At 54.0% G+C, this 23116-nt stretch overlaps 1 protein-coding gene across 2 annotated transcripts in view; it reads right to left on the minus strand.

Annotated features, from left to right (window-relative positions):
* Nucleotides 1-951: 951 nt before the first annotated feature.
* Nucleotides 952-23116, minus strand: part of TCF7 (transcription factor 7) — a 71337-nt gene continuing 49172 nt past the window's right edge. The window contains exons 4-12 of one of the 2 annotated variants that reach the window (XM_086471278.1): nt 21953-22085; nt 18752-18842; nt 15084-15170; nt 13008-13118; nt 11937-12099; nt 11624-11731; nt 8323-8371; nt 6145-6217; nt 952-1395 (exon numbers count right to left, since the gene is read on the minus strand). In XM_086471278.1, coding sequence (XP_086327404.1) covers nt 1095-1395; nt 6145-6217; nt 8323-8371; nt 11624-11731; nt 11937-12099; nt 13008-13118; nt 15084-15170; nt 18752-18842; nt 21953-22085 — 1116 coding nt within the window. In that variant the 3' untranslated portion in view covers nt 952-1094. The remainder of the gene's footprint in view (nt 1396-6144; nt 6218-8322; nt 8372-11623; nt 11732-11936; nt 12100-13007; nt 13119-15083; nt 15171-18751; nt 18843-21952; nt 22086-23116) is intronic. The other variant, XM_086471279.1, reaches the window with a different exon arrangement.

Here is a 23116-nt window from a genome sequence, read left to right on the forward strand (position 1 = left end):
GCCAGAAATTGGTGAGGTGTTTTCAGGCTGGAGAGAACACGTTAATGTGTGGCATCATCACGGGGGTGGAGGGAGGATCTTTTAGAAAAAGCTAGAATAAGGGGGTTTTTTTTAAAAGTTACGCACCAAATCATGAAAAAAAAATGGTTCTGATCTCGTGGAGGGTACGTGCAGCCCCGAGCTGGGCGAGGGGCGAGCCGAGCGCGGGGGCAGAGCTCGCCCCTCTCCTCCTGCGTCAAGGCCGGAGCAGCGAGCGGGTTTGGGAGGCTCTGCCCAGCCTGGCTGGGGTTTCGGGCCGTCCACGTCGGACAAGGCCGAGCGGCCGGGGGGGACCCGCACCCGAGCGATGTGGGGCCTTTCCCCGGCGGTTGGTGCTGCCTTCGCCTCGTGGGCTGGCGGAACGGCTTGTGTCTGCCCCGGTGCCCTTCCTGCTTTCCAACGAGAAGTTTAAAAGATTCACCTCGTTGGTTTAACCATTTCGCTGTTACCCGCTCCGGTCAGGAAGCTGGCGGCGCTACGGGGAATTGTCGGACTGAAGGGCTTTTAAAAACCGCTCCTAGTCCAGCGTCGCCAGCTCCGTGGTAAAATGGTCACCGGAGAGGGGGCAGGGAGTGACTACGTGTTCAAGCAGCTCGGAAGGCAGGGAGCGGCAGCCAGGGTTGGATCGATAGCACCTACCAGCTACTGCAGCAAGCCGGGGAGTTCGTCTCTGCTTTCCTCCGTATGTGAAGATAATGCAGTTAAAAAAAAAAAAGAGAAACAAACAAAAAAACCAAACAAAAAACCCCCAAACAAACAAAAAAAGCAGCACAGGGCAGGGACAAAAGGCTTGTTTACTCGTCAGCACTTTAAATTTTGGCAATTTGTTACCTTTTTTTGAAATCGCTTTGCTATCTTTAACCCCCACCCCCCCGAAAAAAACCCAACAAACCCATATGACTTTTCCAGCATCCTTAAGTCATCCTGTTGCCTATCTCTGCACGTTTTTACAGTGAGATGGGGGATTTTGGACGGGCCTCTGGTCCTTTTCAGTGGGCAGCGAAACCAGGTGGGAGAGAGCGAAGGGCCCAGTGTCCCGGCCGCGGCGCGCGGGACTATGTCCCCGTGGAGGCCACGCTGTAGGCTGGGGACTCCGCGGGCGCAGAAGAGCACCTGGTCAGTCTGGAGGAGCAGGTGGCGGTTTGGAGGTGAGCGGAGGAGCCGGGGAAGGGGTCGGGCTGTTCTCTGTGTGCGGAGTCGGCGGGGGCTGCGAGCTTGTCTGAAGGAAAAGCAGAGGAGATGCATTGGAGTGCGTCCAGAGGAGAGGGAGGGGAGTCTATAGCACTTCCATCGGAAGAAACTGGGCTGGCACAGCGTCCTTCTCCTTGTAAGTACCGAATGCACTTCTTTTTCCTCCTAAGAACAGTGAAGAGAGGTGTCTGTGAATAAAGGGCGAGGGCAGGGTCACGGGCGAGGCGTAGACCAGCGCTCGGCGCAGGCCGGGGCACGCAGCCACCGGGGACTCGCGGCCCCGGTTCGCCCACCGCCGCCCCCGGCCGGGCCCTGCCCTCTCCCCGGCCGGGTCCTTTCTTCTCCCCGGCCTGTCCCTGCCCTCTCCCCGGCCGGGTCCTTTCTTCTCCCCGGCCTGTCCCTGCCCTCTCCCCGGCCGGGCCCTTCCCTCTCTCTCCCCGCCGGGGTTCGGCCTCGCCCGCGGGGGCGACTGCGGCGGGGCCGGGCCTTGGGCCCCGCTGCACTGCGCCGCTGCGACCGCCAGGCGGCGCCGTAACGGCGGCCGAGCCGGGGCGGGCGCTGCGCGGCGGCGCAGCCGCGGCGCTGTCGGCGCGCGGTCCGGGGCGCGCGCGGGGCTGGTGCCGCTGCGCGGGGGCGGTGCTGGGCGGGGCGGGGGGTGGGGTGGGGCTGGGCCCGGCCGGGGGTCGAGAATGGAGGTTAAACACCGGGAGCGGACGGGAGAAAGCGGGCGAAACGTAACAGACAGCGACATGGCGATGGAGAGCTGAGCGATAAAAAAAAGTGAAAATAAATCAAAAATTAATAATAAAGGTAATCAAAACAGTAATAAAAATAAGAAGCAAAAATTAATAAAAATAATAATTAATGAAAATAAAAACAAGAACCCCCCAAATATAAATAAAAATTAATGATATACAGTAAAAACAAGAACAAAAATAAAAATAATAAATATAAAAATAATGATAAATAAAAAATTAATAATAACAGACAAAAATGTAATAAATAATAAAAATAAAAACAATAATAACCCCCAAAATATAAATTAAAAATTAAGAATACATAATAAAAGCAAAACCAATAAAAAAACCCAAAACAATAACAAATATAAAATTAATTAAAAAAATTTTAAAAATAACAATGACACAAATGTAATAATAATAAAAACCCAAACCAATAATAAAAATCAAAAGAATATAAAAAATTTAGTAATATATAATAAACCCCGAACAATAACAAAAATAAAAACAATAACAAATATAAAAATTAATAAAATTAAAAATAATAAAAATATCAATGACAAAAAAAAAAAATAAATAATAAAATTAAAACCAATAAAAATCAAGCCCAAAACAGCAATAGAAATTTAACAACAACCAGTGAAATCCAGCCGGTAACAGCCCCCCAAGCACCCGCCATCCCGCCGGCGGTGAGCACCACCGCCCCACGGACCCCGGCGGAAGGAGGCGACTCCGCGCCCCCCGCCACGCACCGGCCCCTGCCCGCCCACCCGCCACAGCACGCACGGGACACGCAGGGGACACGGATGGGACACGCAGGGGACACGCGTGTGCGCGCAGTGTCACGGGGCCACCGGGCGGGCGGCCGGCCCTGGGCTGTGCCTGCTCGCACCGCGGTGATCCAGGAGCGCCAGGTCTCCCACACTGCCAGGACTCTGCCCCCAGCCCACCGCCCCTCTCGCCATTTTTGGCCCTTCTCCTCGGGCAATGCGAGTCGACCCCAAGCCTCGCGGCCCGCAGGCCCCGTTTCCCAGCCCTCTCCCAGGCTCGAGCGCGGCACCATCTACTCTGCTCCTCTTTGCAGCAAACCCCTCTGCTCTTGGCCGCCTCTGCACCTCGAAATACTCCCTGCCCGTTCCCTCCTCCTCCTCCTCTGAGGACTGACCCAGCCGAGCTCAACACCGACTCAGGCAGAGGGAAGAAAACGGCCCGGGACACGGAGGAAGACGCGGTCCGAGGCTGCCAGAGCTCGCGCTCTGGATACTGGACCAGTCCTGCGCCCTGCGGAAGACCCGTTGGTCTCCGACGGGTAAATCACCCTTTAAACTCCCAACGAAGGCAAAACCAGCTCCGACGCTTCAGCCTGCAGCTTTTCTGGGCAGGGACTGTTCGCCATGGCCTCTCCCCGAGGAAGCAGAGCTACGAGTACAAAACGCAGCATGGGAGAGAAGGAGCAGGTAGGAGGAGGACCTGAACGGACCTGCAACTGTGAAAGACTCGGTTCCACACTCCCTTTCTGGGGAACGGGACAACCAGACCTCATCAGCTGGGGAAAGAGGTCCTCACAAAAAGGGTTTTTTACAGAAAAGCACCCCTTTGGTGACAACCCTCCTCCCCTGGCCCCGCTTTTTCCAGCAAAAGGTCCGCTGGGACCAGGAAGGTCCCTGGACAGCAGCGCCTGGGGAGCAGGGACCAGCCTCCCTTCACCCCCCTGGAGCAGATATTCACGTTCCCCACTCGTTATGATTTAGAGGGGGTGTCTCAAACCACAAGTCATACACCATCCTTGCTGGAACTGGCTTTGGGCGTGATTTCTCCACATCCCTTGACAATTCTGCCGTTTAGTATCGAAGCCAGGAACGTTTAGCCCGAGTTCCAGTTGCCACCTCACATGCCCAGGTCACGTTAACCACTCCTGGCTATCCCGTGTCAGTCCCTCGCACTCTCTCATGTCGACACACTCCGCGTGGAGCTGCTTTTCCTCCTCCTCGTGCACCAGACACCTCACCTCACCTGCTCTGTGTCCTCAAGCATCTCGGTATCGTTTGAAACAATAAAAAGCTCTCAAGATGTCACCTTAATAGCAGCGAGGGAACAATTTCTCCGCTGGAGATGGCATTAATGACTTTACAGCTAAAAAGCACATCTTCCTCCCGCCTGGCTCCCTGCCTCGGCGCTCTCGTTTGAGGAAAACAGATCAAATGGAGAACTGGCTAATGCGGGCACACACACCTTTCTTTGATCTCACTAATGAAAAACTAGATGGTGGTAGAGTACGTACTAACTGGTCCAGTATTAAACATGACTTTGCACTGGATGTGAACAAGAGAAGTGCTGCTCCTGCTGTCAGCGTCGGCGTTCGCCGCGGTGACCCAATTAACGCGATACGAGGCACGGCCGCCCCGCTGAACCGAGTGTTTAACGCCGAGGCTCCTCCACACGGGCTGTCGCCTCCCAGAGCAGACAAGCCCGAGGAGCAGCTGTGGCGCCCAGACACCTCGGGAGTAGCTGCAGGGTGGGGAGTGTCAGTGACCCCTTCAAGATGACACAAATCGATCCATCGATTCACTGCGGGGGGGCTGGGGGGCAGATCTGACAGTACAGACCGCTGGTTATGAAGCCGTTAGTGGGCTGTGGCTGAGGTGGCCGTGAGACAGCTGAAGGGGTTTATCCCTCTCCCTTTTGGAAGTACAGCATCCTGGAGCAGTTCACGCAGGGTGAGGGTGAGGAGGGTGAAAGCTCTAGAGCAGGAACACCCAGTTTTAACCAGTCAACCTCTCCTGTGGCGTGGAAATCCTCTGGTGGAAGTCGCTCTCCACAGGCGACCAGAGCGCGGAGGACAGGAGCCCTCGAGCCGGCAGTTAGTAGGGGGAATGGCAGAACAGCCGTGACTAACCAGGGGGTGAGAGGCAAAGGTTACGAACCAAAAGCATGCCAAGGTCTCCGAGCCCTTCAGCAGCCCGGGTTAATCGGGAAGCAGCGCAGAGGAGAAGCTGGATGAGGAGAGTTCGAGCGAAGGCAGAGCGAAGTTGGAGGAACTGCCCCGCAGAGCTGCGGCCGTGCCCTGCACCGCGGGACGGGGCGCTCAGCCCGGCGGCATTGCTCACAAAAAAGTCCCCCTCTGGACATCCACGGTGAAGTATTCACAAGACATTAAGGGAAATCCATCCAGATTCCTCATTAGTTAAAAAATGGTGCTAGATGAGGTCGCCCGGCGTGTCATGGGGGAGGTGACTGGGGAGGTCTGCTGTCGCACAGCACCCCGGGGTGCAGGATGCGGCTGCAGGGAGGGGAGCTCCCCTCGGGCTCAGCCCCTGGGACCTGGGTGCCAGCAAGGCCGGTGGCCAAGGACCATCGTGACTCTGCAGGGCTGCGCTTTGGGGTTGAGATTTGGGCAAACTAAATGATTTTGGTCGCTTTAAGGTGCAGTAAGCGCGTTCCAGCTTTTGCTGGAGTCGTCAAGGCACTGGTATAAAAAGGTGCTGTGACCCGTAGCCCTCTGTCCGGGCTGGAGCCTCTCCGTGCTGTGGTGCCCAGGTCCAGAAGTCCCCCAGGAGCTTTTCCTGCCTGGCTGCATCTGCAGACCCCCGGAGCCAGGCAGGGCATGGGTGATGCACTAAGCTTCACTCATCACCTGGCCACGTCCGTCCCTTAAAAGCTCGAGGCACAGGGTGCTTGCGAACTGTCTCGCTGCTTGAGGCCCTCCCACCCCACCCATGGTGGGTACTGCAAAATTTCAGGGTTGAGACGAGCCGGATCTTGAAATACATGGTTAGCCCCAGCATAAACAGGAAAACCCCCAACATTAACTACTCACTGCTGGCCCCAGGGTGCCATTTATGCACTAGGAAATCTCTAACAGGGGAAAAAAAGCCCCACATCAGGGTCACAGAGGTCTCCACCCTGGAAATAAGCTTTTAAGACCAGGGAAGTCCATCAGCCGAGGAACACGTGGGGCATTACAGCAACGCTGCCCCGGGGCGCGGGGCTAAGAACCCCTTGGGGCAGCCTGACCGTTGCGGCTCGGCCAACCGCTCCTGCCGGTGCCCAGAGAAAAACCCCATCCCCGCCGGGCCGGAGCAGCCCCCGCCGGTGCTGGGACGGCTGGAGGGGGACGCAGGGAGCCGAACCCGCTCGCCCAAGAGCACCCCAGCAGCGAGGAGATGCCGATACACACCTGCACGGGCCGCACCAGTCCGTTTGTTGGTTGAGGCCAAAGCGAGCTCTGCATTTCTTAGGAGAGGCAGGATCTGAACACAGAAGCATGCGTGGCGGAGAATGGGCAAGGCAGAGGCACAAAGAGGAGGAGGAGCAGGAGGAAGAAAAGAGGCAACATCATTTTAGCCACTTTAGCACACGACTAACAGACTACAATCCAATTTATTTATTTTTTTTTTTCCCTGCCGGCATCACCTCTCCTGGAAAAAAGGGGTCGTTAGGCAAATATCAGTGATCACTGCTGGCAGCTGGAGGGTTGGGAAACGGCCTCAGCGCTGGGAAATACGGGCAATTACAGGGAAATTCCCGGCTCTTCAAATTTCTTGAGTTTGGAAAAGCTGCCAAATCCCAGAGGCGCTGCCTGCCTCCTGTGTCCGCATCCTTACCTGCTCCCTGCCTTTCCAGCAGTGACTAAACGGGGCTGCCAGCGAGCTCGGACTGCGCACGGAAAAGAAGAGGAGGAAACGTTGCAGAAGCAGGCTGAAAGCAGAGTTAGCACCAAGGAGACCCGGGCCCAGCTTATTCTACTCTGCCCTCCCACCATTCCCCTTCCAGTTTTAATGGAAAAGCTATTCTCCTTTCCTCAAATTGTTGCAGTTTTACTGTGTAATTGCGGGGGTCATTAGGGGGAAGCCCGATTTGCTTTCAGGCACATCATGGTTTTTTTCTCTAGTGCTGTAAATGGGATTTGAACAGCGCGTTTCTGTGCTGGATTCATGCTCCCTCTTTCAGCCACCACCAGTGTCTCCCGTTGTGTATGGCCAGCAATTGGTTTTCAATCCATAACGGGTGAAATAATAATTTTTGCATCACATAGACAAGAGTTATATATGGATATATAAAAATATATATATACATACACACTACCTATAAGCCTAAAAGCTTGTATTCCCCTTATCAGTCTAGACACTAAATGAGATCGACAGGGTTAACTAAACTGAAGATATTACTGTGACACAGCCATGCAATTGCTTTTTATGGATGATTCAAAGAGGTCATCCAACAGCAATTCATTAAATTAATGAAGGAGGTAATCTGAACTTCCTTAATTAATGCAGGCCATGGGATTCTGGTCGCATGGACGCTCCTAATCCACAGCAACACCACCAGAGCTGGACTCCCGTGTCCTGACCAACAACCAAACTGCCCAGATGCAGCCAGCCGTGCACCTTGGGGTCCCCAGCTCAGGTGGGAGAGGTCTTTGTGTGGGTGTGCAAGGCCAGGAGAGCAACAGGCTGACCTGGCACCCTCCCTAGGGAGCATTTCTGGAGGGAGAGGGAACTCGTTTTGCTTAGAAAGCCAATAGCCTATCATCTGGCTGCCTTAATTCCATCCAAAAATAAATAAGAGCAATGAGCAGTAATGAACTGGTAGGCTGGAGAGTGGGAAAAGCTCTTTGTAAGTCTACAAGCAATCACAGAATGGGCATACTGGAAAAAAAAGAGGCTGTCTAACTTCCAGTATATGTGATGCCGCAGTGGGAAAGGACAGCCTTCTGCTGTTTCATAATGAATATTTAGCGGTACAGATATTCTTCATTCCTGATATGGCAGAAACACTTCAGAAACCAGCACGGGAATAGCCTTGGATGTGTGTGTCACCAGCTGAAATCTGTCAAAAAGGCCTTTTCTAATAAACAGTGTGGTGCAGGGAGGCAGCTGGTACTGGTTTTTGGGATGACTTTGCTTGAACCCTAGGTTACTTTGAAATGAAAACCAAATTTAGGGTAGTCCCATGGGTGAGCTTCAATCCTGTCACTGCATTTAGTCCCACATGCGGTATCGATGCATTCAAGAGGAGTTTTCTTTAATTACTGGTATCTGTAGTGCTGCTGGGGACATTCATTCACCCTGGACGTTTTCAATAGATTAAGTTTAGTGATAGTTTATATGAAGTTACGCACCTGTCAAAAAAAAACCAACCTAATCTTTTCAGTTTTCACACATGACCCATGGTCTAATTCAAACACGTCTACGAAAAAGTCACAGAAATGTTAATTTACCACGTCTTAAAAAAGAAATAAAATGGGTCTTTCTTTAGTTAAGCTAAAAGAAAACACAGTAAACCACGACAACTGCTTCGGATTATCCCCTCTGAGCAGAGGCAAAGGGATACCCACTGAGCCGCACGCATTTACCTGAGTTGGAATCTTGCTGCTTTTCCCGTGTTCGTCTCTTCTTCTTCCCCTGGGAAAACAAAGGGAAGGCCGTCAGCCCCTGCTCCCCGCAGACCGAGGGTGCTGCGCAGGGTTTTCGGGGCTAAGAAACCCAGTGCCTGTGCCTGTGCTGCTCAGCACCTCTGCCAACTCCTGCCAGTACATCTCAGCCCACCCTGATGGGTCTTGCCTGGGAATCGCACCCATTATCACTTTAATTAATTGGTAATTTAATTAATAGAGTTAACTAGATTAATAGAATTAAACAAGTTTTACTGCCTGCAATGGAGGCAGTACGACCAACAGCTTGATCCTCCTGGCCTGTTCTTATTCCCCCTCCCTCTTTTTGTTTCTAAAAAGCACGTGGCCCATTTTAGCACCTTCCCTACTGCTTTAATGCGGTGCCTTATACGTGAGCAGCAATTGCTCCACAACGTGTCACCAGGAGGAGCATCCCTGATTTCAACGGGGAAGAAAGGTTTAAGAAATCCACAGAAATTTGTTTTTGAATAACACTTATCCCTCTGTTTCAGTGCTTTCACAGCTCTGGACCCAGCTCTCATTCTTCCATTTTCTTCCCTCACTAACAGGAAAACCCAATTTTATCCCCAAACCACCTCTCTGACTCGCAATGTGCAACAACTCCCCTCATCTAACGAGCTTATTAATGAGGGCACAGCGGCGCAGGAGCAAATCTGGCCTGCGTGGAGCAGGCAGCTCGCAGGGCTGCCTTTAACCCGTGACTTTTTATATGACTTCTTGTGGTTTGAGTGAAGGTGGAAAGCTCTGAGCTGCGGTAAGATTTTTTTCTTCGGTGTGGGAGCAACTGTATTTCCTGCCCGATATCCGCATCACATGTGCAGAAGTGACCTACATTCCTCCTCCTCCTCAAGCTCCAGCGAGAAAAGCAACGACCACAAGCCCTGAAGCAGCTGCTCGCCGGTGCTGGGAGAGCCAACGTCCGCCTTTGGAGCCCACCAACCGCTTCACCTTCTGCAGCAAGGAACCAGCCCTTGCCAAGATGAAGGATGCTACGGGATTGGGATTTCCCTGGAGGATGTGCCTGGTCTTGGAGGAAGATGGTGCCTGGCTCTCCAGATGCTGCTGCCCTCCAGATGTGTTCCCACTGATGCTGGTGCCCTCTGGAGCCGCCCCGGTTTCTCTAAGGGCGGCTCCAGAGGGCATCAGCATCCAGCACTGATCCTGCAAAGCTGCATATGGATGCTGAGCTCCTGGTCTGTGCTTGCAAGGAGGCAGAGATACCTGCGCTGCTGCAGGGAAACACAGGCTGGGGGGCTTTCCATCACCTCCGCTTTTCCTGCATCATCTCTGCCCTCTGGTTTTGGGGGGGGGTTTAGGGTGCTTTTGGTCTGTTTCAGGGTGTTTTCTTGCCCTCAGTGGGCTTTCTGGAAGGATGGTTTGGTGGATGGGTGCTTGCTGTGCAGCTCCCAGGGGAAAGAAAGTGGCTGCGAGGGAAATGACAGAGCCTCAGATCAAAGGGCAGAGCCCTCGAGTGGATGGATGGACCTCTGAAGACTTAACGTGTGCTTTGCTTCAGGTCTCTAACGAGCTCGTTAGGTATGTAAGATGAAAACAGTTGAGAAAGTCACTAGAAAAGCCCTGGAGTGTATCCTGTGCTTCTGGGGCACCTATGCAACCTCGTTTAACACAGTGCTGCTGAAGTGATTAATACAGCAAAGAGGACATGAACTTTTTTTTAAGAGTAACCTTTAAAAGTTCCACAGAGTAGCCCAGAGGCTTCCCAAGTGGCCCTACCACCACGAGCTGCGAAGCAGCTTTGTCCCTCCAGCCAGCCCAGGAGCTGCCGCTGCTTCTCCCTGGGGAGCAGGGGACCCCGGGCACCCTGGGCTGTGCCAGCGTGGCCGCGCCACCGCAGCCCCCTCCAAAAAGAGCCACTATTTCAGATGCAGAGTCAAGCCAGCTCTCTATAAAAGCCAAAGCTCACACCTTGGGGATCCGTTTGGCATCGACTGCTGTGGCAACGTACCTCGCCGCAGCCAGAATCGGGGCTGGAGCTTCCCTTCCTTCCCTTGTACACAGGGAAAGCTCTTCTGGCTACGGGAACGCCTGATCCCAACCCTCAGCACGGCTCACGGCCCTTTGCACTAGTTAATTCTTATTGCTGAGAACCACCGCTATTTGCTGGGTGCTGAGGCTGCTCCGCTCAGCAGCCACTGCCTGGTTTGGGGGATTTTATTTATTTATTTATTTATTTTTCAATCTGGAAAGGTTTTTTTTTTTTTTCCCTAACAGCAACACAGGTTGGGAAACAGGCTCGCCAAAGAGCTGGGTTGAGCTCATGACCTTGCAGAGAGAGCGATGCTGTTGCCTGCGTTTGCTCAAATTGCATTTGAATACTTTGAACATGGTGTGCTTCACTCGGTCAGGGTCCTCAAATCAGGATCGGTCAGGGTGGGGTCAACATCCCTGAGGGACAGACAGAAACTCGGTGACTGTCATCCTGCGAGCGCCGCTTACGTGCCCTGCAATACACGGGGCTGCCGCTTGGGACGTAACCCCACGGAGAGTCTAAAATCAAACCTGATCAGCCTGTGAGACTGAGGTTTGCACTACAACTCAACAAAGCAGCTTACACTTCCCTATTTTGCTTTTAAAAATTATTTCCCGTTATTACACTCCCCTGAGCAGACGCCCTGCGCGTTTCAAACCCGCCGAACAGAGGCGGCAGCGCGCGATTTGGCAAATCCCCTCCAAACTGCAGCACGTGCCTGGGCTCAGCATCACGTGCCCAAGGGCTACTGAGCCTGCAGTACCCAGCCCCATGATTTAAAGCTGATAAACGAGGCGCTACCACAAAGCCAAAGGAGCCGAGCAGGCTGCGGGTGCCCATTCAGCCCCCCCCAGCCATCCCACCCCGAGCTTCTCCTCCTGCATCTCTGCCCCATGCTCAGCTCCCACTGGGAGCCCGAGATGCACGCAGCACTGGCTTTCCCTAAAATTATACTCGCAAAGACCATCCACATCATTTCAAAGCCTCCCTTCCTTCCTACTTGTCTTTACTTGGACAGCAAGTGAACAAACAGTTGAGGTAGCTGGGGAGCTGTAACATCCGTGCTATAGACGGGCAACGAGCCGAGAGGATGTTCAAAATACTCCTGAAACGTGAATTTCTACAGCGTGCCGTCAGGAACGGCATCACCAGGGACAGGCAGGATGTTTGGCAAACACCAGTTGTCAGCCCCCCCCACGTCATTTCTGGCCACGCCACGGGGAGGGGGTCCGAGCCGCCACGGCCACTCACGTAGTTGTCTCTGGCAGACCAGCCGGGGTAGAGCTGCATGTGGAGCTGCCGTTCCTTGCGAGCCAGTTCGTAGTACTTGGCCTGCTCCTCCCGGGACAGCGCGTGCCACTGCAAGGACAAGCACGGCGGTGAGACGTGGCCCCGCTGTCCCCTCCCAGCCCATCCCACTGCGGCTGCCCTGCTCCAGCTCCGCGTGTTTAAGGGATAAAAGCACCTGGTTTTGAAAGTGGATGCTTGTTAGGTGCTCAAGAGCAGCTGGAAGGGATGGGGATGCTGCACCGGGACGATGGTGCTGAGCCCCGCGTGCTCTTACCCTCCTTCCCAAGATCTGGTTGATGGCGGCGCTCTCCTTCAGGGTGCATTCGGCGATGACTTTCGCCCGCATTTCTTTCATATACAACATGAAAGCATTCAGGGGCTTCTTGATAGTGGGCTTCTTGGCTTCCTTCTCTCTCTTTGGTTCTGGTTGAGGTTTCCTTGGTGGGACCGAAAGAGGAGCTGTCAGCATCAGAGCCACTCTCCAGCCTGGCTGCCTGGTGGCACCAAGCTCAGCAGATGAATTGTAATAAAGAATGGCTAACTAGCTTTTAGAAAACTGGCTTTTAGAAAAGTGCTGCTGACCAGCCTTTAGAGATAGGGAAGGAGGCCGATTTGTACTAACCGTTATGCCTGTCTCCATTGTGGACTAACTAACACACACTTTAAAGATAAGAACGAAGCAGAATCTGCCAAGCAAAGGACACCCGGTGGAATCCTCCAGTCAGACTGCGGGGCTCAAGGAACACAGAAGACTAAGCAGGAGAGATAGGGAGGGCAGCGAGCAAGAGCTGGTCCTGCCATTTGGAAAAGACCCAGGATGGTACAGGGCATGTGCCACAGGACAAGTACAAAAGTTCAACCGTGAGGAAGACTCGGACCTTCATCCCCGATGACCACCAAGGACCCCCAATCGGGGGGTGTAACTTTGGCGGACTGAGGTGGGACTATGGGAGGAACTTATGTTAATGAAATAATTAGAATAACCCAACCTTTTCTTAGAAATGTAATGAATAAACATGAAAGCTGTAACTATAAGGCAAGAACCCTAACGCTTGGGCGCGCACGCATGGAAGGAGCCATCCCCTGTGCTGCCCGGTGCCGCAATAAAGAATAACAGTGATAATACTCAGAATAACTGAGTTGTTAGTGAGTTTTCTCGGCTTCAGTCTCACCACCAAACCCACCTGACGGCACGAGTATGTGGGGGGGCCTGAGATCTGCACCTCCAACGCACACCACTGCCTGGTTCATCCATCCTCCCCGCCTCCCCAAGCGTTAATAGCGATCCATGAAACAGGCCTTACGGTGCTGCCGCTGTCGAGCCCTGCCAGCGCTTCCCACTTACATGTTTCGGTCATAGTGCTCCATCTCTTGCTTGCCGGAGTGGGGCACGATGGCGGGGTGCGGGATGCCGGTGGTGTGCATGCCGGAGCCCAGCATCAGCGGGTGAGTGAACCTGCAACAGAGAGCGGATGAGCCATGCTGGGAGGGCTGCGCCGGGGATGCTGGGGATGCTGGGGATGACGTCCCACGAGACGGCACGCTGCTGTGGCAGAAGCAGACGGGAAGCAGAGGACACGGAAAGCAAAACCACGGGGAGAGGGCTGCCAGGCTGGCGGGGGGCAGGCAGCGCCCACCACCCCTGGGTCGCCCCTGCCACGTTGGCAGCAGACCCGGCCAGCCGGGCTGTGGGTGGAGAAGGTCTGGGTGCCACTGCGAGGAGCCCAGCCTGCAGCGGGAGCCAGCCTGACTGAGATCAAGGGCGCTTTCAACCAGCGGTTTCAGCTGCTCAGATCTCTGTTGTTGCAATATCTCATTAGCGCTGCAGAAAGGAACAACAAACTCAACCCAAAGTTTGGATGGGAGAGATTAGGACCACCCCGCGCCTTGCTTTTAACAGAAATAGCATAAGTCTGAACACGAACCAAACTGCAACTCTAGGAGGTGCACCTTGCCTAAGCAATGCTCTCCACCAACACGGGACTGAGATCACGAGAGGTCTCGCTAGCTTTCAGGCTTCATTAGCTCTCTCGAGAGTTTTAGAGGGTAAAGCCAGCGCAGTCAGCTCTGCCAAGCTTGCCACTTTATGACTGCAGCTTGAGATGGCAGAATTGCCCATGGGAGATGAACTGTTCATTAGATATGCTGGCACGAAAAGAAAAGCTGTTTAATTTAATCCACCAGCACAGTCTGATCCTTATCTGACCAGGTGTACTTTCTCAGCTGCAGCAGCGCTGCAAAATCCGCCCCAAAATCCTGCAAGCAGGAGCTCTGCGCCGGGCTCGGGGAGGCTGCTGCGCCTCTGCGGGGAACCGTTAGCTCCTCTCTCGCCTTTGAGGCCGGGCGCAGCCAAGCCTCAGTGAGCAAGGAGGGCTGGCAGCGCTCCCTCGCCTCTGCTGCGGGGCTGAGGGGCTGCCTGGATCGAGGGTTGCAGGGCTGGAGGTTTCTGCACGGCTAAGGGCTTGCATGGCTGAGGGTTTGCATGGTTCTCCGGTGGGAAACGTCCGCTACTGGCTCTTCAGGACAACATGAAGCAGAAGCAAAAGCTGGTGTGTGAGCACAGCAGAGTGCACAGGCATCCATCCTCGCTGGAACCATGGGGGCTTTGCCCACCAGCACGCCTGGAGGGCCTGGGCTCTGCGATTTCCATCCTCAGGGGATGTATATTGCTGCCCAGGACATCACTGGGGTCTGGGTCTATTTACAGAGAGCAAAATTTGGTCCTGGGTGACCATAAACTATGGTATGAATGGTTCGGGACTGGGCTATGTGGCTCAACCTGCTCGATACTTAAGGCGGGCTGTGCCGCAGGGCCAGGTCCTCGCCGGGGGAAGCAGGGCAGTGACAGGGCCGGCTCCTGCCGACCCCTTCCCGTGTGCAGGGTCCGGCCCACGGCCGTGCCAGCCCCATGCTGCCCGATGTCGGGACAAGGGAGGCAGAAGCTGCCCTTGACGTCTCAGAGAACTGACTCTGTGCTGAGGGGAGGACAAGAAATCGCTGCCTGTCCTGCTTTTAAGGCTGAGACCAAGTAAAACAGATCAGTCTCTGCAGAGCAAAACTCAGCGGTGGTGACGGCAGGGATATGCTCAGAATTAGGGTTAGTGACACAGAGCAAAACCCCAAGCAATGGATTTCACCCCGTTTTCCCAATGCTGAGCTGAAGGTGGGGGTTTCTGGCTTTGTTTTGACTTCTGCTGCTTAAAACCCAATCGTTGTGCATCTTCCCAGGATGCTCAATATCCCCCTGAGCGCCCTTTGGACCAGACACTGCCTAAAAGCGCCTTCTCTTCCCCAGGGCTGCCCCGGGGAAGACCAGTGGCCGTCCCTGGGCGGCCGCTGTCTGCTGCAAGCTCCTACCGCACGAACTGCAAGCTGCGAGACCAGCCGAGCTGCTGCCCTGTCTCACACAGCTCATACTCACCTGGAGAAAGAAGCCCCAGCAGAAAGCGCTGACGAATACGGCTGTCTAAATCCACATGACGGGAGCGGATAGACAGACTGGCTCTGCCTGGGATCGGGAAGAAAGAGTCTATAAAGTATCCACAGCTACGTGGTGTCTCCTACAGATACCCTTTGCTAAGGGGGCTCAGAGCACTGATGCCCCAGGAGCTCTGCCTGGTGGAATGCTTGGGCTGACCCCCGGGCTCAAGGGGCAGCAAGGGGCTTTATTTTGGGAGATGCTGGGCTTCCCTGCAAAGGGTGGATCCAGGCCTGACCCCCCTCCGTCCCCGGGGTTAAGTAATGCTGCAGCTTTGAGTTTATCCTGCTAAAACGCAAAACACAGAGGTGTGCTGAAAAATGAGGAGATGTTGCTATTGCACAGAAGAAGTGGCTCGAAAGAGCAGAGTTTAACCCAAAATCTAAAGCCCGGTCAGAGTCTCGCTGTGTGGTGCACGACAGGCTGCACCAGAAGGATGCCCAAGCATGGGAAACTCCTGGTGTCTGGAGAGAAAACACCTACTCTGCCTCTGTACGTGCTTCAGAAATACTCCGATTTCCCCAGCGCATCCTTTTAAGGATGCTTGTCGTTTTTAAACAAGCGAAAAGTTCGGGATTACATTTCTTTTGAAAGCTGTTTCATCCTGGGGGCTGGGCATGTAGTAGACCTAGAGCTGGACATTATTTTTGAGATAGTAAAACAACTATGCGGAAAGTTCCTCGTTGTTCCCAGTAAGGGACCCCCCCCCCCCCCCCCCGTTTTCATATGGAGATAGCTCAAAAATACCTTGGCTTGTTCTGCAAACCCACCAAAAGATGCTCCAAGCCTAAAACTGCGCGTGGAAACCAAGACGCCCGAGGAGGGCACGATGGGGCGCTTAAACCTGCGACAATGCTTGAGCTCCTTGGGCCAGGCTGCACAGAGCTGCGCCTCAGACCAGCACCAGCTATTTTCAGCAATAATAAGCCCCCCCCCAAAGCACCCATTATCATTAGGTGCAATGCCCTGCGAAGGACCGAGCTCCTGGATGCCAGGGATGTTTCAGGGCTAAAGACAAATTTCTGCCCTGAAAAGGAATAACTACGGCGCTGCGGCAGTCAGGCCCTCCAGCCGCGCTGGAGAGGAAGGAGGTTTCTGTTTCTGCCGCTCCGGGAGCTGCTGTGTCTCGGCTTGACCGAAATCTGCAGGATCTGTCTGCAGGAAAGGCAGCCGAGGCGGCGGGGCTCTGTTTACACCCTGCCAGGCAGAAGCCCTCTCCCACCCCTTAGATGTCGGCGGGTATAAACACACCAACAAACAGCCAAGTGCTACCGCGCATCGGGAAACCGAAACAACCTTTGAAGTTGAAGGCGGCTGCCCCAGGGCCGAGAAAACACTCGGAGCTAATCCAGAAGCGACATGCGTTACTGCAGAGCCTGCGATATCGCGCTAGAATAGGAGCCGGGCACTCGGTGGCTTCATCCAAAGTGATTCTGATGTGTGAACGAACGCAACTGTAAAATCACTCCCTGATGGTGGGGAACGCACGAGTACAGGCTGTACCACCAGTACAGGCCGTAGCACCCGGAGGTGGGAGGGCAGCTTGGGAAAAAAGACACGGGGCGGCTGTGGAAGGGCCACCGTGGCACCGCCGCCACTCGGCCCGGGGAGCGGGTGAGCGACACGGTTCGCAGGCTCCTGGCTGATGGTTGCTGCCAGGCTCCCGTGAACAAAACTCCCTCGACTGGGACTCTCGGAGCCTTTTATCCGACTGTCATCCTAGCTAATTACAGAAGGAGGGATTGCAGCTCCTCCTCCCGAAGCGCTCAGTGAGAACAAAGCCCGTTTCTGCCCAGCTCCTGCCTGCCGGCTCGCGGAGGAAAAGCCGCTGCCCGTGCGTGGCTGCCCGGGCTCGGTGGCACCGGTGCAAGCATCCCCGGCATGACCATCCCTGACACGTGGCCCCTGCTGCCCGCTGCCTCCAGCACTGAGGTCAAGGCTGCCACGAACCTGCCGGGCTTCAGTGCTTCTGCACCCACCCGCACCGACGTGCTGAGCCTCGGCTGAGGCCTGGGCACTTCGGGAATGGTTTTGGGGCTCTTTCTGTCAATTTTGGGCAGGCAAAAGGATGAGCGAAGGCTCTGTCACAGGCACATGGGCTTCCAGGTGCTGCTCTCCGTTCTCTGCTTTACCATATCTGCTCTATTAGTCACTAATGAACGTGTCTGACAAGGTTGCCTGAGGATGTCAAACCCCGCAGACGCGGGAGCAGCTCTCAGCAAGGCAAACTCCCTCCGCCACCAACTGACCGACAAAGCCCCTGTGCAAACCAGACTTCTTCCCCTCCACGCGCCCAGGGCTGCCCTTAACAGCATCCCACCCCAAGAGCGGACCTTGCATCTGCCAAACAGGCTCCTTTCTCACCCCCAACTATTTCTTTCATGTTATAGCACAGTCACCCAAGTACTTGTTTTTCCTGAGGATGAATCACATCATATGAGGAGTTAAATCATCGCCCAAGAGTAGCAGATTTAGCACAGAAGGCAAAATGTAATCTCTTTGAAGCCAAACTCTGTATCAAAGGCCTCAGCCTCTGTTTCCTTGTGGTTAAATATCTGGAACATGAAATTCATAAACAAAACAAATCGAAAAGCTAACGTTTTACTCTGTGTTTTTTTGCAATACGTTCTTGTACCTGGAAGTCTCTGCTGGGCTTTGCTGGGGTTTTACCAGCTGGCACCAGGAGGGATCTGGCTGCCTGCCCCCGTGATTGCCCTCCCCACACTCTCCCCCCTGTCCTGCCACCCCAACCCGCAGCCACCAGCCTCCCCATGAGCCTCTGCAAGGTCCCTGCGTCACCAACCAGGATTAAAAATTAACCTGGGGAGTGACGATGCCCACACGGTGCCGCCTGCCCGACCTGCTCTCGGTGTGCTTACAACCACGGTGACAAAAGCCGGTGGCAGTGACCACGGAGCACATACCGATGTATTTTTAACTCATGTCCCTGGGGCAGGTTTCCCAACAGGCTCTGCTTTGCAGGATGCTCCTGAGGGCTGGCCCATGCAGGGGGCACATTTTGGGAGTGCTCCAGCTCCCAGCGCCTCCTTCCCCATCCTCCCTGCGGCAGCAGGTGCCACCGAGCTGGCTGTGCTGCAGCCAGGCTGTGTGTACGGCGTTGTTCACCAAGGCAGGTCTCTGCCATGGTGTATTTTTTCCCTGCGTGTCAGACCCCGAGAAGCACCACGGCCTGGCAGATGGAGCATCCCAGCAGATCATGGCACGTCAGTGGCGTGCTCAGGGAAAGCACTGTTTGTGCTGAGAACCCCAGCCAAGGAGAAAATTACCTCCTACTCAAAAAGAGAAGCTTTTGTTGTGATTAGGAGAGGTGGGTAGGAAGCTCTCCCTGGGTTTCCTAATTCACACAGGCAGCTGGATGTAAGGCAGGATGGGGCAAAGCCTTCAGCCTCTCCACGGATCTGCTCCCCCTCTCTAAAACAGGGCTAAATCCTCCTCCCCATCACTCAGCACGCAGGAGGGGGGAAGCCGAGGCAAAAGCACCGTGGAAGAACGGCTGCACGCGGTTCGTTCAATTAACCGTCCCCCGCACGGAGCGGCCGGCACGCTGGGGGCTGCTGGGGGCTGCGCGGGGCCAAGCTCTCCACACTCACCATCCCATCGACGGCGTGATCTGTCCGACTCCACCGGGAGGGAGGGGGTAGAAACCAGGGATGTCTGAGGTCTGGGAAGGACGGTGCACTCCTGGGAGAAGGGAGAAGGAGATGAGTTGGACGCAGCACCGTGCTCCCCGCCTGACCCAGACTGCTCCGGACCCCCTGGCTGCTCCATCTATGAGCACTTGTGGGCAGCAGGGACTACCTGTGAATTAGCTGTTTGCAAGCGGCAGGATATTCTAATTGCCCTTTTTATTTCTCTCTGTGGGGATGGGGTGGGTTGTCCACGTTGCTGCAGAATCATAAAAACACGTGTAATGGGGTGGGGAAGGCAGCTTGCTCCTGCACAAGCATCATCCCCACTCCTGCCTGCCAAAGCAGCGACTTTGATTTGATGGGACTCCTCTGCTCTTCCCAGAAAGCCTGTCCAGGTGCACAACTGGTGGTCAAAGCTGTTCCCAACACCCCCTTCTCATCAGTCATCCCTGGAACCCCCGCCCAGAGTGGTCAGTGGAGATGCTCCAGCAGGCATCACTTCTATCTCGATTTTAAACAATCTGAGTCCCCATTCAAAGCAATCGTTTCGTGGGCTCTGTGGGTGCCAAGGAACAGCAGAGGGGGGTACGGTGCCAGCTGGGAATTCACCCTTCGCACGGGGAATCCCTGCGTGATCTTCAAAGCTGCTGGCACGGGCGGCACGGCCAGAGGAGACAGCCGCAGTATCTCTCCATTTCTATCGGGACTTAAAAACAGCCTGCGGAGCCCGGGGCTGCGGGTGGGACTCAGACAACCGCTGTGCTGCTGGCAAAAGCAGCCTCCGGCTGACCCCAGGTCTGGAAAACCGGAGGGGAGCTGGGACTGAGCTCTGCCGCAGCACCACGCAATGCTGACTGCTAACATGACAGAAAATCGTGCGCAGAGATTGTCTGGCAGCTCTCCTGGGCAATAAATACATTGAATAAATGGGTGATTAGTTGGCAGTTTGCAAATTCAGAAGTCTGGGTTGTTCTCCTAGTTGTATTAATGATCAATTATTAATTAGGAATGACACCAACAGAGTCCAAGCATCTTATTAAGAGTTAGCTAAAATAAGTATGTAACTGAACCGAAAGGAATATATAACTTAGTATGAGATTTACCTACAGCTGTGTTCAAGTGGGATGCAGCAGCCCCCTGAAGGTCAAACAAAACCAGCATCTGCATCAGGCAGCTGCCAGGATTTTGTGAGATTTGGACCTCCAACAATACAAGTTGTGTAAGCACAAGTTATTCTTGCTGGCCCAGTGGTTGGGGCACCAGCCACTGACTCAGAAGATCCTGCTTGTATTTCCTTGTCTGCGTGTCCTTGGGCTACTGTGAAACATTTTAAAGGGATGCTGCGAGAACGAGTACGACGGTGACTCTCAAGCGCTTACACCAGGTGATAATGGGAGATATTTCAGCGATGAAAATAGAGATGGGACACATCCAGAATGAACGGGGAAGCCTCACCCCCGCAGTGCAGGGACGGGGCATGCAGAGCTGATCACAGCTGCACCACGGAGGCAGGTCTCAGCTGAGGATGATGCTCTGAACCTCTCCACAAATAGGACCTGAGCGGGGGGGGGGGGTGTGTGTCTCTGGGATGGAGGGCCTCCCCCTGCCTCCGATGCAAAAGTACAGGCAAAAAGGGTAAGAGGAGACTGGGCAGAGCCTGCACTGAGGGGCAGGCAGGTGCTCAGCCAGAGGACATCTTCCCAGAATTACCGACCCCCCGCAGACATGAACGCTTAGGGACTCCTCCAGTGCCAACCGTGGCCTCCACGGAGGGATGTAACCAGCTCATCCCCTGGGCGAGCTGCTCCCGGATCGCTTAAGGCTTTCCAGGCTAACGGTGGGTCCCTGGAGGCAGCCCACGGCGAGGGGCTTTTGTGCTCTGCGAGGCATCGGCAAAGGCAGCGTGAAGGAAGGTGTGTCGGGTCTCCTTCCCGAGAGGCTCAGAAATCTGCACGCTTCCTCTCGAGATTCGGAAATCTGCCATTAGCTGAGCTTTTAATAGGTTTATTTTGTTAACTCTTCGTATCTTTCTGCTGAGTTTATTATGCTCTGGTGGCTGACAGGCAAAGGGCTGGCTGGAAAAAAAACCAGGATGTGCCTGGGTATCTCTTACACCGGACCTAAATCCTCTCCATCAGTGTCCCTGATGATTCCAGAGCGTGGCCTCCAGGTTCAGACCGGGGACAATTCAGCACGCCCTCCAGCCAAGAGCATCCTCAACACCCCGTTGCTTTAGAAATGATTTTAACTCAGCGAAGCCAGTGTCTCCAGGACAGTTTGGATCACTCTTGGGTGGAGGCCTTTGCCCAAATCACAACAGTTGGTTTTGTGCCTCCGTTTTCACACTGACTTCTGGGCTCTGATGGACCCTGCATCCCTTCCTGAACGTAGTTTGACAAAAAACTGTGAATTCGCTTGCTTCCACATGACATCAAGACCAGGTTTGCGTGAAAGCCTGCATAATCTGAACAGATGTTGAAAGATCCTGTTGCACTAACATAAGGTTGAGAAAAGTTTGATTTTACGCTTAGCTTGCCAGTAACCCACAAAGAACGATGGGCTGGGGTGAATTCCTGTGCACGTACCTATATTTTACAGTTCAGGGTTTAACCTCTATCTACTGTACTTTCCTCCATAGCTTCACAAGCTAATTGACGTGTCCTGGACTCACACGGGAACCCAAAGAGCCAAATCGTGTGACAACCACATAACGTGTGGCTACGGACACACACATATAACAATCCAGTCGGCTATCAGACACTGATCCTGTTTAGTCAAAATATTTCCTGTTTCAAGCATTTATTTTCTCAAAATGACAACCTGACAACAGTTTGGGTATGAGTCAAAGGAAAGATTACTTTCCATTTTCTGGTTGACTCTTACGCATCATCTCGCAGGCTCTGGTCTGGTCTCAAGCTCCAGGACAGCTTGCACAGAGAACTGAGCACACTTCATCAGCAGGCTTTGCACTTTTGATATCAAACTCCTCTTGACCAGGATTACAAAGCATTGCCCATAAACTGAATAAACTCCTACTGCTAAGCAACACCCCAGTTGACCAAAGCTCTTGACTTTTCCCATGGATTCGGGACCAGCAAGGTGACAGCCTTGCTCTCAGTGGTCTCCAGCACTGCCCTCCTCCCACCACCCAGATCCCTTTACCTTGTTTCTGGTTGATGTCGGCAGGCAAGTGGGGCGAGTGGGAGCCATGGCTGAAATGGTCGTTGCTGTAAGGGATGAGCGGGGTGAGCGGGTGGACTCCATGGGATGGCTGCACGACGGGAACTTTGTTGGACTGCAAAACACAAGGAGGGAGAGGGTTCAGAAGTCATCGAGCTCCGTGAGCAAGGAGGGCCGGTGTCCTTTTCAGTCCCGTTGTTGCAAGTGAGGGTGCGAATTACTAAAAGAGCCCAGTGACCCTCAAGGGCAAGACAGAAGATGCCCTAGCCTATTTAAACAAACACTGCAGCACCCTGCAAGAAAAATCCACCAACCAAGCCGTGACAACAGCTGAAGACGACTGCATGGGTAGGTGGAAAACAGCTCAAATCAGCATGAAGTTTTCAAAATTCAGAAGAATTTTTTTTTTTCATTCATTTCCAGTACTTTTTACTCCAGGATGAACGCTACAAGCATGTTACCCAATGCATTGCTCGTGTTTTCTGCCTTGTGTTACCACAGGGTCTAAATCTCAACTTTCACATCCTGCACACTGACTCTGAAAGCCACGCTTGGGCTTTCCCAACCAGGGCTCTCCAGCAGGGAGAGCCATGCTGAGGACAATGCCTTAGAAAACATGACACGGTCACCAGCAAGCGCCTGGGCTGAAATCCCCCTCGGTCCCAGCGCCAGCGCTGGGAGAAGGACTGGAGGGAGCTGAGGCAGTGCTGGGGATGCAACAAACCGGGGAAAATTTAGCAGAGAAAAAAATTTGTCTCCTCTTGCAGCTACTCCCGGTTACATACGGCAAGGCCATCGGAGCCCAACTTCTTTTGTGAATACAACGGGGAGTACTTCTGCGTGTTGGAGCAGAGAGAGGGGAACCTGTTCAAAAGAGCTGTAAGGAAAACACACACACACACACACGCACACGCTGCCGTCTACTGCCAGCCTCCTCGCCTCGAGCGTCTCAAGCTGCTCCCTACATGCCCGGTTTCGCCCATGGTTGCCTTTAAACCCAAACTGACTTCACCGTGGTGGTGGAATGTTAGGATTTGTCCCAGATAAATCCAGAAAGAGAAACAGGACCGAGAGCACCCCAAAATGGGGAGAAAATGAGAACGGACCAGGCAAGACAGCTCCCCAGGGGCTGGGAGCTGGGTACTG

Source organism: Leptosomus discolor, chromosome 10 (genome assembly GCF_034619465.1).
Source record: "Leptosomus discolor isolate bLepDis1 chromosome 10, bLepDis1.hap2, whole genome shotgun sequence".
NCBI classification, from domain to species: Eukaryota; Metazoa; Chordata; class Aves; order Leptosomiformes; family Leptosomidae; genus Leptosomus; species Leptosomus discolor.